This window comes from Bison bison, unplaced genomic scaffold, assembly GCF_000754665.1.
Source record: "Bison bison bison isolate TAMUID 2011002044 unplaced genomic scaffold, Bison_UMD1.0 scf7180017864063, whole genome shotgun sequence".
Lineage (NCBI taxonomy): Eukaryota > Metazoa > Chordata > Mammalia > Artiodactyla > Bovidae > Bison > Bison bison.
In genome coordinates this window covers 4,709,652-4,726,304 of record NW_011494635.1, presented here as the reverse complement: position 1 = coordinate 4,726,304, position 16,653 = coordinate 4,709,652, and the positions used below count along the sequence as shown (strand labels likewise).

The 16,653-nt window shown below is 38.7% G+C and overlaps 1 protein-coding gene across 2 annotated transcripts in view; it reads left to right on the top strand.

Moving 5' to 3' along the window:
* Positions 1-392: 392 nt before the first annotated feature.
* NET1 (neuroepithelial cell transforming 1) overlaps positions 393-16,653 on the top strand; it is a 23,328-nt gene continuing 7,067 nt past the window's right edge. The window contains exons 1-2 of one of the 2 annotated variants that reach the window (XM_010836374.1): positions 393-545; positions 3,107-3,166. In XM_010836374.1, the coding sequence (XP_010834676.1) occupies positions 399-545; positions 3,107-3,166 (207 nt within the window). In that variant the 5' untranslated portion in view covers positions 393-398. Of the gene's footprint in view, positions 546-3,106; positions 3,167-11,807; positions 12,020-16,653 lie in introns of those variants that run through there. The other variant, XM_010836375.1, reaches the window with a different exon arrangement.

Genomic DNA, 16,653 nt, shown 5'->3' with positions numbered 1-16,653 from the left:
ATTCATTTAACTTTTGTTTATTATGTTGAGTTTTTTTACTATTATTTTTAAAATATTAAACATGAATGCTGAATTTTATCAAGAATTTGTTGCATCATTTACTGTTTTCTTAACCTATTAGTGAAATATATAAAATATATTTCATATCATTGAGCCATGTATACGCTTCTAAAATAAACTCTGCTTGTTTTGGTGAATTAGTTTAATCTGTCTACTAGTTTTATAAAGGCTTTTTCACTTTTGTAATGTTTCTGAAAATTTCCAGAAGTGACTAGAACCTATACCCTGATTTTTTGGATTTTGGTTTTTGTGGGTTGTTTTGTTTTGTTTTTAAATACCCTCCCTCTTCTTTCTACAATTGAATGATTAATTAGGCTACTTTGAAGAGTTTTGAAACTATGAAAAAGATGGCTTTTTACCTGTTAGTGCTTAATTTTACTGAAGTTACTCTCAATGTATTTGAATTTTCTGTTAACAGATACTCCCTTCGGAGAGGTAGCTCCTTCACATTTTTAACACCTGGCCCCCATTGGGATTTCACTTTGGTGAGTAGACACCTGGGTTTTTATTTCAAGACATTAGATAGAAATAATTCCTGACTGTCCTTCAATCTAGTTGTCTGTGCATCTCTGAAAGTCTTAAGGCACAGAGTTTCTATCACTGTCTTTGCCAGCATAATTTAACTCTTCTCTGCTAACAGACTGAAATTTTTATTTCAGTTAAATGTAAAATGTATTTTGAAAAGTATTGGATCTATTCATCTTTATTCAATTCATTCTCTTATTTCTACCAGTGTTAAAATTAATATATTATGAAACATGAATGTATTAATATTTTTATGTACATACTCTGACAGGTTTCTCCTTTGTTGAAAAATATAAAAATGATTGTAGGTAATATATATAACAAATGAATTATTTCTGTTATAAACAATCTTAGTATAGAGGGACTGCTTCATTATTTTTAGGAGACTTCCAAAGGCATCCAACCTTATGGAAACTAACACCAGAAAATTGGAGTTTTTTAATAATTAAAAACTAATTTAAATAATTAAAACCTCATTGCTTCATAATACCCATATAAATAAAATATGTACAAAGAGAGCATGATTCTTATGCTTTTCTTATTTGGGGGAAATAGCAAAAATGGTTCTGCTTCTAGTATGCCAAACTTTACCTGTGTGCATGTATTATGATGGTCCAATAATACATGCTTCATTTGTATTCTATTCTCTTGTATTTAATTTGATATTTTAGTGTATCAAAACACAATACTCAGGGTGAGGTTAATGAGAGTGGACATAAATGTGTATTTCAGATAGCCAGAATAATTTCACAGTTGGGGACTGACTTCTAAATTGGATCTGATTAGATTATCATTGTCTTTAACTCACATTGGAAAATGTGAGTGATGATGAGCTTGTCATCTGTATATTAAATTTTAGTAGCTCACTTTAAGGAGTAAGAAATACATAGAAATGAAGTTCTAATATTTTACTCCTGTACTCCAGGAAAGATATCTTGCATTTTCTCTGAGATAGGTGCATCTCACTTGTGAAAACACTTCTATAGAGGTCTCCATGACAAAAGAAATATCTCATGGTTCATGTATTAACACTTTTGGCATATGATTAAGAAAACTTAAGAGGGAGATTTATTACTTTTTAAATACATAGTTGAAAGGAAAAGATCAAAAATTAAGCATCTAACTCAAGGGGTGAGAAGAACAATAGAGTGAACTGAAGAAAAGAGGAGAAGTAAGAGTGGAAAAGTAAAGTCAACACCCAATCATAGTAAAAGTCTTGGCAAACCAAGGTGAGAATATAGACTATAACATCGTACTTAGCCTGAGACCTACCACAAGCAACATACATGATGATAAAGTGCTAGCCATGTTCCCTTCCATGTATTTCCCTGACTTCTACCTGGACTTTATCTTTCCTTTTCTCAGTTGTCCCCATCCTGCGCAGTGTAGATTCTATTCTCCCAGTTCCTCTTCTGTGGGGTGGCCAGGTCCTGGCTGCTCAGTGTTGAGAGTTCACAGGAGCTGGGCTGTGTCATATTTAATCAGAAAATTATTTTGAGATACAGAAGAAATGTTACTTAAGGATTCTTTTTCAGTATTGACTTTGTTGTTGTTCAGTCGCTAAGTCATGTCTGACTCTGTAACCCTATGGACTCCCTATTCCTTATCATTTCCCAAAGTTAGCCCAAGTTCATGTCCATTGAGTCGGTGATACCATCCAACCCTCTCATCCTCTGCCTCCCTCTTCTTTTGCTTTCAATCTTTCCCAGCAATATTGACTAAGGACTAGAAGTTAAAGCTATATACACAGTTGGGTCACTGCTGGCACTTGTAGGGCTGAAGGAAGGTGGTAATGATTACTGGAAGGTTCTCTAGGTACGTGCATGTTCCTCCAGCTGAAAAGTCCTGCTTTGGGCAACACACCTTAATTACTTGGACCAGGAAAAAAGGATATTTCTTTCCTAGTGAAATCACCCCCTCATAGAATAAATAAAATGTGTTCCTTTTTAAAAATACTTCTGCCTGTATATATAAAATATATTTTACTTTTTCTCTAACAAGTATAGGCTTGACTTGCATAAGAGTTCTATTCTGGAAAACTTTAGATAAGTTTTTTAGTAGAGTGGAATCACTTCACACCAGATAATTCAATCTGAGGGAACTTTTTAGAAAGTATATAGTATGTGCTAGTGATAAATTATCAGAGAAGGCAATGGCAACCCACTCCAGTACTCTTGTCTGGAAAATCCCATGGGCGGAAGAACCTGGTAGGCTGCAGTCCATGGGGTCGCGAAGAGTCAGATACGACTGAGCAACTTCACTTTCACGCATTGGAGAAGGAAATGGCAACCCACTCCAGTGTGCTTGCCTGGGGAATCCCAGGGATGGGGCAGCCTGGTGGGCTGCCGTCTATGTGGTCACACAGAGTCAGACACGACTGAAGCGACTTAGCAGCAGCAGCAGTGATAAATTATGAGTATCCCTCATAAAAATAACTTTCTTATGAATATAGCCTAAGGCTTCACTTTTTAAAAGTGATTTTCCTTCTATATAAGAATGAAATCTTTTCCTTTTTTTATAGAAAAGAAAACGAAGAGAAAAAGATGATGATGTTGTAAGCCTTAGCAGCCTTGATCTGAAGGTAAGCCTTATGCTCTAGCAAAGAAAAGCGTTTAAGAATATGCAGATAGCACTTTATTTCTGTGCTATAAAAATAGCAAATGCTGAGTTTTTTTCCATTTTGCATTTTCTAAGTGCAGAACTGAGTGGTATTGGCTCTTACAGATACCCTCCTTTTTCTGTTCTACTTCTCTGTGAAGAATGAGCAGAAAATGTCACTCAAAACAGTAGTGACCACAAGCTCCTGTACCTGAGGAGACCAGGCCTGTCATCTGTGCAGAGGAATGCAGGTAGCTGATGGATGGAAGAGCACGTGTCCCTCCTCTGAGAGGCAGCTTCTCCTGTGCCTTATCCCCAGATCTGGGGTTTTGTATGAAATCCAAATTTTGTATGAAATCCAAATTTTAAGTGTTGGATCAGATTTTTTCTAACAACTGTGCAAGCCAAATAACTTATCTGCAAGCCAGATGTGGCCCAGGGGTTTCCAGTGTGTGATGTATGATCAACCAGAGCTCAGTGCACACTTAGAAACAATTATGTCTCCTATTCTGTAAAATTGTACTTTGAAGTCCAAAACTACTGTTTTGGAATTACTTATTTCACTCTTGTCACTTGGAAGTTTTACAGAACCACCTTGGTTTTAATGAACTTTGTTTTAAAAGATTGTTATGAAAAATTATACATTTTTAAGTGAGGTTTTTTAAAATATGTTTGCCATCATGTTTAATGATGGGAGCTGCTACTTTTTAAAGACAGATATTTTCTAAAAATCAGATTTTTATAGATCTGCCCCTCAACATTTTAGCAAACCTGGTTAATTTGCTTGATTATCAAAGATTAATTGTCATTGCCTAGATTCATTTATTCATTGACATTGCAGAATAGTTCTATTGTGCCTTTATCAGCTCTTTATTAACTGGAACATTTCTGTAAAGAGAAAATTCCTCTCATCAACCTCGGCTACTCAGAGTACTCTTTTATAATAAAGGCTGGACAAGTGCTTGATTCCTTTCCTTTATCAATTTTCAAAAATAATGAGTTTTAGTCATTAAAATCCTCTAAAAGTAACTAGTGATTTTTGTTTTTAATAGTACTATGAACTTATGGATGTGAACATGTTTGTTGTGTTTTGATCCATTTTAGCTGTTACTCTTACTGGGCTCACATTGTCCCATCTTTGGCTTCTGGATGGCTCCTATGTCCTTTTCCTCCAGCTCTAGTAAGATATAATTGACGTACAACATTGGGTAAATTTAATGTATACAGCAGGTTGATTCCCCATTCCTTTTGATAGCCTCACCTCACAGCCAGAGACTAAATGGCCTCCTTTTCTTCCTGGACGACAAGGTATTCCAAGCCTCTGCGGGTCATATGGTCTTTGCCTTGTGTTATTTTGTCCCCAGTCCGGTGAGAGGGAAATTCAGCTTTCTTCTAAACCTGATGTCATTTTAGCAGTTTTTATTGACATTGAATTTATGGGAATTATTTGAATTACTATAATTTTGAGGGTAGATATTATATTATGAATATTCACCAACTAGCCAAAGACAGGCTTCTGTTGCCCTTCAGAATTTATTAATAGTACATTTTAGGGCAGTAGTTGTATATTTGTACATACTGTTGTTAACTTCCTTTAAACTGAGGAATTATATTCAAGAAGGAAATCCTTATAAAATTTTGGTTGCATTAAATACACGCCCAGCTACAAAGAGAATAATGCAGCGATATGCAGTCTCCATTTGTTCCAAAGCCAAGGATTTGTGTACAACTATAGTAATGAAAGAATGAATTTGAAATAATTATTTATTGAACATCATCTTTGTATACCCAAAATTCACTGAGGTCTGATCTAAATTCTTTTATTCTTTTATTTAAAAAAAAAATACCACAGACATTTAGAGTACCCACAATATTTCAAATACTATACTGAACTTTAGAGAGAAGACAGGAAACAAGAACCTCTGACAGAATCATACCTGCATAGATTACAGTAGACTGCAGAAGTACCAGTTGGTATTGCTGCTGCTGCTGCTAAGTCACTTCGGTCGTGTCCGACTCTGTGCGACCCCATAGACGGCAGCCCACCAGGCTCCCCCATCCCTGGGATTCTCCAGGCAAGAACACTGGAGTGGGTTGCCATTTCCCTCTCCAATGCATGAAAGTGAAAAGCGAAAGTGAAGTCGCTCAGTCGTGTCCGACTCTTAGCGACCCCATGGACTGCAGCCCACTAGGCTCCTCGGTCCATGGGATTTTCCAGGCAAGAGTACTGGAGTGGGGTTCCATTGCCTTCTCCAATATATAGGGCTACCTCATGCTTTTGTGTAGTATTTCATAGTATTAAAGTACCAATTGCCTGTCATAGTCATTAAAGAATAAAATATATAATTTAGTATTAGGTATAATCTAAAATTGTAGAGTATATCATTATACTCTGCAGATTGGTATACAGTTTGAGTATACCAATAGTCAAAATGTAACCCTTCAATGCACTATTAACTTTTAAGAAAATGAGATCCCCAAATCTGAACCTTCAGAGAAAGAACCACCACCTCCTTGCAGGAGGCTTAACAGAGGTACAGTAGAGATCACCGCTCTTGCTTACTCCAAATTTGATAGCTGTCTCTGCGTTTTCTCTCGGTATGCAATATTGCTTCAGTCTCTTACCTTGGCCCAGGGTAGGGGGTTACATTTCAGGGGCTCCCACTTTGCCCTTCCCTCTGTAATGACTTCTGAGAACATGAAGGTTACCATCTTCTTTTTCAGTCTCTTAAAGTAATTAACAGAAGCCAGCCAACTCTGTAGTCCTTACAGTTTGTTGCCCCCATGTCATCCCTGCTACAATACCATTGCTTCACCGCTCCATCTGTACCAGTCTATACCTGTGGTCCTTGTCACCACTTCATCCATGAGTGACCAGTTTCAGACTCCCATCCCGAGTGTCTGGTCTCTAGGGCCAGTCTCCGTGTCGGTGTCTCAGCCCATGGTCCCTCCAGAAATCCAAGCCTGAGGCATGAAGTAGTGGACAAGGTAGTCGGGTTCCAGGTGTGGTGCCAAGGAACATGGAGGCAGCTACTGCAAGTGTCTAATTATGGGACCTTCTGAAGAGCCACATAAAATACACCACACAGTTGTCTTCTCAGGGGACTCACCGGGGAGCTTTTACCCACCAGCTTCTGTGCTCCATTAGTCAGTGGGTGTCCCAAGGGATGTTAATCCCTCACACTTCCAGGCAACCACTTGTAAATGCCTGTCTCCGCCTCTGAGAAGCCCAGGGTGAGAACTCGACGCAGCTGGGGCCAGGGCAGCTGGGGCCAGGGGCTATCTGAGGCCGAGCCATTGCTGCAGCAGCAGCTGGAGTGAGATATGGGTTGAAAACACAGGACTGGCTCAGAGCAGTGCAGTTGGTCTTTGGGTTTGGGCCTTAGCTGATTCTCAGGGGGAAAATTTGGGAAATCCCACTCAACATCATGATATTAATACATAAGCACAGGCCATCTTAAATGATGCAAGAAATGTTATCCTGTACACTTGAGATAAAAAGTCATCACTAACAGCAGCAGTATCTGATTCTGTTTGATGCTTGGGTTATCATTGCAAAGAGAACTGTGGTTTTGATAATACCAAGCTTCTTAGCCTGTCAGCTATTCTGGTTATAGTCTTTCTCATAGTATTAACTGATCTGAGTTGATCTTTTCCCAAAATAAATTTTTAGTAAAACTTGGACATACTACTCAAATTTTACTCCAAATGTTTTACAATTTCAGATCCACATATAGTTTCATTGCTGACTTCTTTCATACGCATCTCGCCCAAATGTGAATGCCTTTTTTGGTGGTGTTTTTAACTCATTACTAGATATTGTGGAGCACTCGTTCCTCAGAAGTACCACTTTGTTAATATTTCAATCAGTGTTTCCTTTTTTAGTAAGATTTGAAATTCTATTTTTAACTCAAGTATTTTTAGTGAAGTACAGTAGTTTTTGTAATCTTGAACTCGTTTTAAAGTGGAACATAGATTTTTATATTTATAAAAAGTTCTTAAAATATATCTTGTGAACTTTGCAATCTCTTTATATACTTGTACAATTTTAAAATGTTTAATTTAGCAATATAAAACATGAGCGCTATACAAGGGCTAAAGATAAAAATTTTATTGTCCTCAGTATAAGATCCTTACAAAGTTGAAGAAAAGCAGGTTGGCGGTTGCATTTCACATTATCCCTTGTAGAGGGCAGCAGAGAGCTTAGATTTTGTTTTCTTCTTTACCTTTAAGAAGGGTTTCCTAGCCTAATTTCCAATTGCTTGTTATTGTTCTAGACAAAAGTAAGTAAGAACAAATAGTATCTAGACCCAAAAAAAAGTAATGATTATTCTTCAGCTCTAATTTATTTCTAAATTCCAGAATTCTTATTTCACATTAAAAGGAGAAAAAAGGTAAATTGGCTAATAGTCCTTTGTCTATAGAGAAGGAAAACATCTTTCTCTTCACCGTATTCAAATTTTAGGAAAGTAAGCGTTGAAGGCACCATGCGAACAGATGAACATAGGCTATCATTACACTTGGTTTTTGGAAAACAGTAATTTTACCAAAAACTTTTTTTTTTTTTTTAAATAAAGCTGCATTACTATTTTTAGATAATGCAATTTTGTTTTTATGTTTATAAATTCTAGATTTTATACACAGACAAGACACTTAACCAATTTGTGTTCCAGTTATGCCAGTTGTTGAAAGTCAAATTGCTGTTAATAACATCATTAAAGTAAACTTGATTGAAATAGGATTTTTTCCTAAAACTTAAGCAGCTGGAACTGCTTAATAATAATTTCATTATTATCTTTTTATTTACCTGCCTATAATACAAATAATCTTTCTACTATGGTTTGCTTCCCTGTAAACTGTTGGCAGTTATTTAGCAAAACTAGCCTGGGACTAAGAGATTGGGTTTTAAACTCAGCTCTGCTCCTAACTCACAGAATGACAACCAGCCATGCCTGAGCACTGAGCTGAAGGTGCTACACAGACTGTCTCATGGGGAAGGGACACTGCAGCAGCAGTTGAGCAGACCAGATTCGAACCTGTCTACCACTGATGACCCCTGAAACTTGGGACAGGTTTCTCAAACCTTCTGAAGCCTGATTTCCTCCATCTGTAAGATGAAGGTAATAATACATACTTCATAAAGTCTGGTGAACAAGATAATATACATAAAGCTTCCAGCACAGAATAAGGACTCACATTTCCCTTTTCTTTTCCCCACTGTCCATTTTCCTCTTAAGTTTTCTTAGGAGGGTGAGTTAGCAGTCAAAAGGGACCTTTTTCAGCCATTGGATTTTAATAGAGCATTGTTAGAGTCAAGAGTCCCTCAGACTCATCACTCAGAGTGCTCACTGAACTGAATCCCAGGGTCACTGTTGCTTTTATAGATAATCTCTACAGTTGTCTAAATTAGATATAGACTACAAACCTGAACATCCAAACTGAATCTAAGATTTTAGGTTTGATGAGCTGAGATTTTTTTCCACTGGGACTATCACTATACCTCCTTGGCTTTTGTGGCTATTTCTACCTTTATCTGTTACATCCTTACTGAAGGAGAGAAATGAGAGATAGTCGTTTCCCCCCAATTACCTTGACCTTACCTCTATCAGAACTAAATAGAAAAACAGAGCCTTGAGAAAGACGTCAGGTAAGAGGCCGTGAAAATACGCTAGCAGCTTTTTTCCTCAATCCCTCTCTGCATAAGTCCTTTATTCCCTATGAAACTAAGTAGCCACAAGGTATTAGCCTTCCTTGCAACTATTTTTTAATGGATGAAACTAATTGAACCAGATTACTGGACCCTATGAGCTCCGAGGGCTTAAGCAGATCAGTGTTCTCACCTGTAAAATAAGGGGACAAGATTCCAGGATCTCTAAGGTGCTTCCACTTTTATGCTGTGTAGCAGAGAACTGTCTACTACAAGCAGCCTCTCTCAAGGCCCCGTGCGTCACACATGTTGCCCAGGTGTGACTTGGTAATAAAGATTAGTTTATGAAATACAGCCAGTTGCCATTACTCTTTCCACGTCTCAAAGCCGACAGATTATTAACACCATCCTAAATGCAAAACACATTGGTGTTTATGGAAGGACAGCATTCTTCCTCCCTGCAAGAAGTAACACTGTTCTGCAAATCTTAGTAAATTGTTTTTTATAGATTATTTGTCATTATAGTCTATGCCCACTGTTGTTCTGCTTGATTCAGTCTTCAACTTTGTGGTTTCTCTTCTGTCTTTATTCTGCTGAGCTAGCACACTTGAGGTCTTCATTAGACCTATAATCAGCAAATCCATGAATCTTTTCTTACCCTTCATAACCTTTTTGCCATAATTAACACCTTTTCTTCCCTTGGCATCCTGTTTCCTTCCTTTTGACCGTTCCTTTTGCAAAATTCTTTTTCCCTTGGCATTTCTCCAAAGTTATATCCTTGGGCCTCTTTTATTTTTGTCCAGCTTTTCTCCCCCAGGCATCTCATTCACTCCCAGAGCTTCAACTCTGATCCCTGTGTCTCTGACTGCCCAGTCTAAATCCACTCTCTGACCTCTTCATGAGTCTTTGTCCAACATTTCCAACTACTAACTCAGTAGTTTTATTTGCATGTTTTTCTACCACCTCAGACTCAGTATATCTAAAATGAAACTCAGAATGTCCTTTCAAAGCTGATTCTTCTTTATTTGCATTAATAGTTAACCTCCTAACTTTACAGTCGTCGGAATCTCTAACTTCTTGCACATGTTGTCTCGCATCTGTCCTTTGCTTTTCCCACTGGCCTACCTTAACGCAAAGTTCTTGATACCTGGCTATGATTTTTGTGTTAGGTTTCCAGCCATGTTTTAAACCATCATAAACCCCACCTTATAACACACCTCTTATCTCTCTCACCTGCTCAATAAAACCATGTGCTCATCTGTGCCTATGACCTCATGCTGTGAGTTTGTTCCCTGTGCTCCTTTGGGAAGGCCTTGTACTGTTCCCTTGCTCAGACCTATGAAAAACACAACATGACCTTCCAGGCCCTGAAACAATGTCTTACAGCCCCGCCCCCAATGTCTTTCCCATCCTCCTCTCAGCTGGGAAGACTCTGGAAGTGGTCTCTTCTCCTGAATGCCTCACTAGCCGTACAACTTATCTGGGGACTTGTAAGAAGCTGTCTTGCATCACTTATCTCTTTGTGTGGCCTTGCTTTACACAATGATCTGTTAGCACTTCAGAAGTGGATGTGGAACCTATTGTTTTCTATCACTTGCATCATCTAGAATAGTGCCTTTACAGAGATGCCTCAGATTTCTCTGATCCTAATCAACTGAAGGCAGGAGGAGCAGGGGATGACAGAGGATTAGATGGTTGGATGGCATCACCAACTCAATGGACATGAGTTTGAGCAAGCTCCAGGAGGAGTTGGTCATGGACAGGGAAGCCTGGTGTGCTGCAGTCCCTGGTGTCACAAAGAGTTGGACATGACTGAGCTACTGAACTGAACTAAATAAGTCCTAAGAATTGTTTTCATAAATTACCAGCATCCTGTCATTCACAGTGCATGTGTGCTTAGTTGCTCAGTCATGTCCAACTCCTGTGACCCCGTGGACCATAGCCCTCTAGGCTCTTCTGTCCATGGGATTCTCCAGGCAAGAATACTGGCGTGGGTTGCAGTGCCCTTCTTCAGGGGATCTTCCCGACCCAGGGATCAAACCCATGTCTTTTGAGTCTCCTGCATTGGCAGGCTCATGCTGCTGCTGCTGCTAAGTCGCTCAGTCATGTCCGACTCTGTGCGACTCCATAGATGGCAGCCCACCAGGCTCCCCCGTCCCTGGGATTCTCCAGGCAAGAACACTGGAGTGGGTTGCCATTTCCTTCTCCAGTGCATGAAAGTGAAAAGTGAAAGCGACCCCATGGACTGCAGCCCACCAGGCTCCTCGGTCCATGGGATTTTCCAGGCAAGAGTACTGGAGTAGGGTGCCACTGCCTTCTCCTGGCAGGCTTAATTACCATATAATTAAGAGAAAATTCTACTTTTCAAAATGGAATACAGTACTTATTGTCTAAGAAGAAAACCTGCTCGGTTGTAGGCCTGCCAAACCAACAGAAGTAGGGTTGCTTCACAGAGGTAAGGTTTGGACTAGAAATTGCACTTATGTAAAATAAAAGCAAGGTCCCTGGACAATTACTCTTGTCTTCAGTATCTACATTATTTAACTCTGAATTACGATTTTCTTAAAGTTGTCCGGGAGTTGGTGATGGACAGGGAGACCTGGCATCCTGCAGTTTATGGGGTCGCAAAGAGTCTGAGGGACTGAACTGAAGTGAACTGAACGTTGTCAAGTAGTCCATAATTTATTTTTTAGGTAACAGGGTTTTATAGAAAAAGTATCCGTGTCTGCAACTAAGTACGAAAAAGGTAACCTGGATAAGCAGTTCCTTTGTCTCTGGGAATGCTTTTTAAATCAGGAAGAGCCTTACGTTAACCCAGTTTCCTTTTGCCCTCTGGCCTCACTGTAGAAATTCCAAAACCCCTGATAGTTTTCTCTGGCAGGGAAAGCGGAGAGGCCTAGGTGCGCCCGGCTGTCAGTTAAGGCGGTCACGTGTCCCCGGGGCCCCGCCCCCAGAGCCTGGAGGCTGCGAGCCAGGCGGGCGCCCGCAGAAGCTGCGGCCGCGCCGAGACTAGCTGATGGCTGCGCTGGCCGGCTGAGCACCCAGCCGGGAGGAGCCCGGGAATTCGGGCTGGGGACGCGGGGTCATTTGGGAAGCATGGTGGCACACGATGAGGTCGGAGGTCTCTTGCCCATTAAAAGGACCATACGAGTCCTCGACGTGAACAACCAGTCTTTCCGAGAGCAGGAGGTAAGAGTGGACGAGAACAGCCCAGGGAAGGTTTCTAACGCCACGAAACTTACCCTCTTGAACAGCGTATTAACAGAATGACGTTAAACTGAACTTTTGCTCTTACTGAGCATTAAAGTGGCCTTGAAAAAAAAATAAATTGGCCTTGATTCACATGCAAGTTTGAAATGTGTTTATGCATAGCGTTACTTAAGTGTACACAAACTTTCATACAAAAGAAAAAGATTTTAAATGTATATACTTAAGTTTGGTTGAATTGGTCACATTTCTGATGTTTAATACAGTTTTTTGTTTGGTTAGGTTTTGTTTTGGGGGGTTTTTTTGTCTTGCATTTATTTCTGTTATCTAGTCAGTCTTGGGAATTGGGTTGTGGAGTAAGCAGAAAGTAGGAATCCCTTACTTAGAAGTTAATGCTAGTGAACAAAATGCCAGCGTTCATTTTTAATTTTCTTTCCACATCTGATAAGTTCGTTGTGTGTGGCTTTGTCCTTCAGAAAGAAAAATATGTTAAATTATTTAAGCCAGTGAACCATTATTTAGGTACTTCTGCCGTCCTTGCCTTAATTACCTCAAGTTATCGTACTTTTTTAAGGTCTTTGTGAACATTTATCAAAATAAGTGACTTTTATGCCTCTTATTTAATTTTAATAGTTAATGCTCTGTGCTCATTCTATATATATAGCACACGGCAATTAGATATACTTTATGGTATATACTTCATCATTGCTGAGAGAATAGAAATATCATTCCTGTATTCAGTTAACTGTATGCCGCTGCTTTGAGGTGATGGTTTTGTGGCCATGTATGTGTATCAGAACTTATGTAATTATACATTTTAAATATGCGCAGTGTATTGTGTGTCTCAGCAAAGCTGTGTCTCACACACACACACCTTTGGTAGTTAAAATAGCTGCCATCTTTAAAAGACATGATTTGCCTTTGGTTTTCGTTTTTCTGTTTGGTTTTGGCTTATGTGTTTCAGTTTTTGCGAAAGTGGTCATCATGTAAATACTAAAGCGGAACTAGTCTTGTTTGGTATCAGACACTGACCGTGTTTACAGCATACCTTTATTCCAAAGATTAAAAACACCAAGGATGTCATCAGGCTTTTAACAGCACAGCCTTAAATAAATAACTGTATTTGACTATTTAGTACTAAGAGGAAAGGGAAGAAATCCTGTGTGACCATAACTCATTTTTGTCTTTTTATAAATAACTTTTTCTTTTCATTCTTGTTAAAGCTTTTGCCAGATAGAAGAGAAAATTATTTATCCAGTAACCCGAATGAGTAAACCCAGACACATACTTGGTTTTTTGTGTCTTGATTTGGTTGACTCTGGAAAAGACGACCCCCCCAAAAAAATATCCTCTATGTGACATCCTGAGGAGAAAAAAAACCTTTTTACAAAAAACAGGGTTCACCTTAGAACTTTTCCATGTTGTTGCTTTTATGCACAAGGTACATCCCAGTAAAAGACTTTAAATTGTTTTTAAGAATTTTGTTTGTAGCTATCCAGAAAATATTTTAAGGCATAAAATCTGAGTACAACTGGGTTAGTGAAATAAATAAATTGATTAAATACTAGGTCTCAAGTCAGATTCCCTATAACAATACATGTGATTGCCTGGCGAACCTAGATAGTCTGGTTAAAAGCTAACCTAAATAAACAACTTAAGTTTATATTAGAGGGTGTTGGGTTTTTTCCCTCTAAGTGAACTTTAGCCCTAGTGAAAGGTTGCCGACAGTAGAAAGTTCCTTGAACATGTGAAACTTGCTTGTGTTCTTTATTGTTCCCCTGGGTTTTCAGATCCTCTTTGAAGGAGGGTGTACAATCTCACTATCTGTATGCATTCTTTAAGCTTCTTATATTTACCATAATGTTGCTAACAACACTTCAAAACAAAAATAACATGACAATAAAACCAGGAAGAAAGCCTTATTTGGGTACTGGTAAGACAGGTAGACTCCTACCCTCTGTTCCTTCACCTGCAGAGGGACAGACATGAGTGGATTCCACAGCACTCCCCACAAGAAACCAGAGTAGGTTAGATGGCACATCTCAACCTCTAAAGAAACACTGCTCTTGGTTGTAGCTCACACAGACCAAATTCTAACCCATAACAGACAATTTGTTGTCCCTACCTTATAGGTGACCTGGTCTATAACACTTTTCCCCAACAGTTGTCTCTCATTTTTTTCAAATGTGTTTATCCTGAGATTAGTGAGCCATATTCTGTATTAAATCTTTGCCTTTCAATCATATTTTTTGAATTAGTTATTCATTAAAATTCTCTGTAGTTTTATAATAAATATATATGCTAAAAGTTTGTGTTGTATCTTACAAGCATTCTTCACATGTGAACGTTTAGTGAGGCATGAAAATTACTTTCAGATCCCAAAAGCCAGTGTGGAAAGTATGAAAATGTCCTCTCACCCCAGGCCCTCCTCTGTGTACTGATTCAGCACTACTTTGGTACAGACTCAAGAGTATCTTGCTCTGTGACAGAGCTAGCCGGACGCTCCTCCCAGACGTTTTAGATTAGATACACTCCTGAGACTGGCATCTCCTTTGTGAAGCAGTGAGATTATGGGTGGGCTTCTCAAGGGCTGGGAACATATTAATACCACACATATACTGCCTGGCATAATACCCCACCACCCTCAGAGAGAGAATCCACATTTCAGTTTTAGTTTCAGAAAGATGCTTTAGGTATCTTTACATTTAATTATCTAAATTAAATTCAGTAGATTTCATTTTAAATATCACAGTTTTACATTACCAGGAAATTAGTAGTTGTACTGACTGATCCAAAGATAAGAATTTTTTATTTTATGTATTAAAATAGATATCAGAAATTCCTTTCCTTCCAGTTAAACTTAACTTTTCCTTTCAAATTCACTGGGAAGAGCACCTTTCCAAAGACTTTTCAATTGAAATTAAATATTTTATGATTTACCAGGAAGTAAATTGGTTATGCTCTAAACAAGGATGAGGAATTAACCTCTCCTTCCGATCGGTGGGCAGATCTTTCTGACAACTGTTCGGTTTCTCCTTGGCACTGGCATATCTTACTTTGTGAGGTAATTCTATCTCCGTTCACACAGAAGCGTCTTTGTCCTGCCTTTACTAAATAGAAAGGAATGCCTTCTGCCTGCCTTCTGCCCGCGCATGTGTCCCTTCAGTCTTGCACAGATGGGTCTGGTAAAGGCATTCACACATGTCCTCAGCCACACAGTGCGTCGTTTTAGTAGATATCTCGGGAGGTTTCTTTTTCAGTTCATTTAACATTCACACACTTGTGGCTTTATAGTCACGGTTTTACTTCGGAGTCAGTTACTTGGGGTGGGGGTGGGGGCTGGCCTGCCGCAGTACCTCTTCAGGACTGACCTAGGGGCCTGGACTGTGTGGTCTGTCTGCAGAGCCTCCTGGCCACGGCTGTGTCCACACCTTCAGAGCCTAGAAAAGTCTCATTGCTTGTTTGGATATTCCATCTTTTAAGTTCTTTCCGAAGGATTTTAACCCTTTCTGCCACTTTACTCTCAAATTATTCTCAGGGGATTATTTTTATTCACTTTCCTCTTTTTCATGACTTGGGTCATATCAAAGATTTTTTTTAAAAAAAATTTCATCTGTCATTTTTAAGTAGTGAGTTTTGTATAATTTTTCATCATGTACCCTTCTGTAGCCTCATTAAAATTTTGTCAAGCATGCCACAAATTGCCAAAGGCACCAAAAATTACAAACAAATAATTATGCGCCATGGACATTATAAAGGGTAGGACTGTTTTTTGATCTAACCTTCATTACCTAGGCAGCTGTGTGAGTCACCTGGTGGAGTGCCTCCACTCTCCTAGCTGTAAAGTTAAAGAAATGCAGTTTGTAAGGTTTTGGAATCTTTGGTAAATGATGTGTTTACTATACTATTATTGTTTTAAAAACAATATATGTAAAATAATTACATCTTCTCAATCTGTATATATTTTTCCTTGATAATTAAATGTATGAGAGGATCTAATTATTTATAAATATCAGTATTTACATAGTAAGTGGAAATATTCCTGAGAAAGGATGTCAGTAATAGATAAAACTCAGTATGTTCCAAGAACTATTCTAAACCCTTTAAACATCTTATTTAATCTTCATATCACCTTTATAAGAGACGTTCTCATGTTAACTCCATTTTACAGAACATTGGGACCCAGGATGTTTCCTGTCAAGTGTCAGAACCAGGATTTGGGCCCAGTCGGTCTGAGTCCAGAGGCTCAGCCTCCTCTTAACCACTGTTCTACCTACGCTTGAACACCTCCCACCACAGGGACCTGGCTGCCTTGGAGCTGACTCATCCCAATGTCAGATGCCTTCATTTAAAGGCTGTTCGTTAAGTGAAGTATTTAAGAGTGAAATGATAGAAGGTCTGGCATTTGCTGTAAAATATTTCAGTATGGGCACAGATGAAACCTGTTGTTAGACCAAGATCCATTATGCAATTCTCCCCTTTTGTGTATGCTTAATTTTTCATAACATGAAGGTGTTTTTCAAAAGTTACTCTCTATATTAAACTAAAAGTTTCTGTAGGATTTTAGTATCTAATTCTTTTGTTTTAATTTTGGATTTTTTTTTGTTTGTTTAATG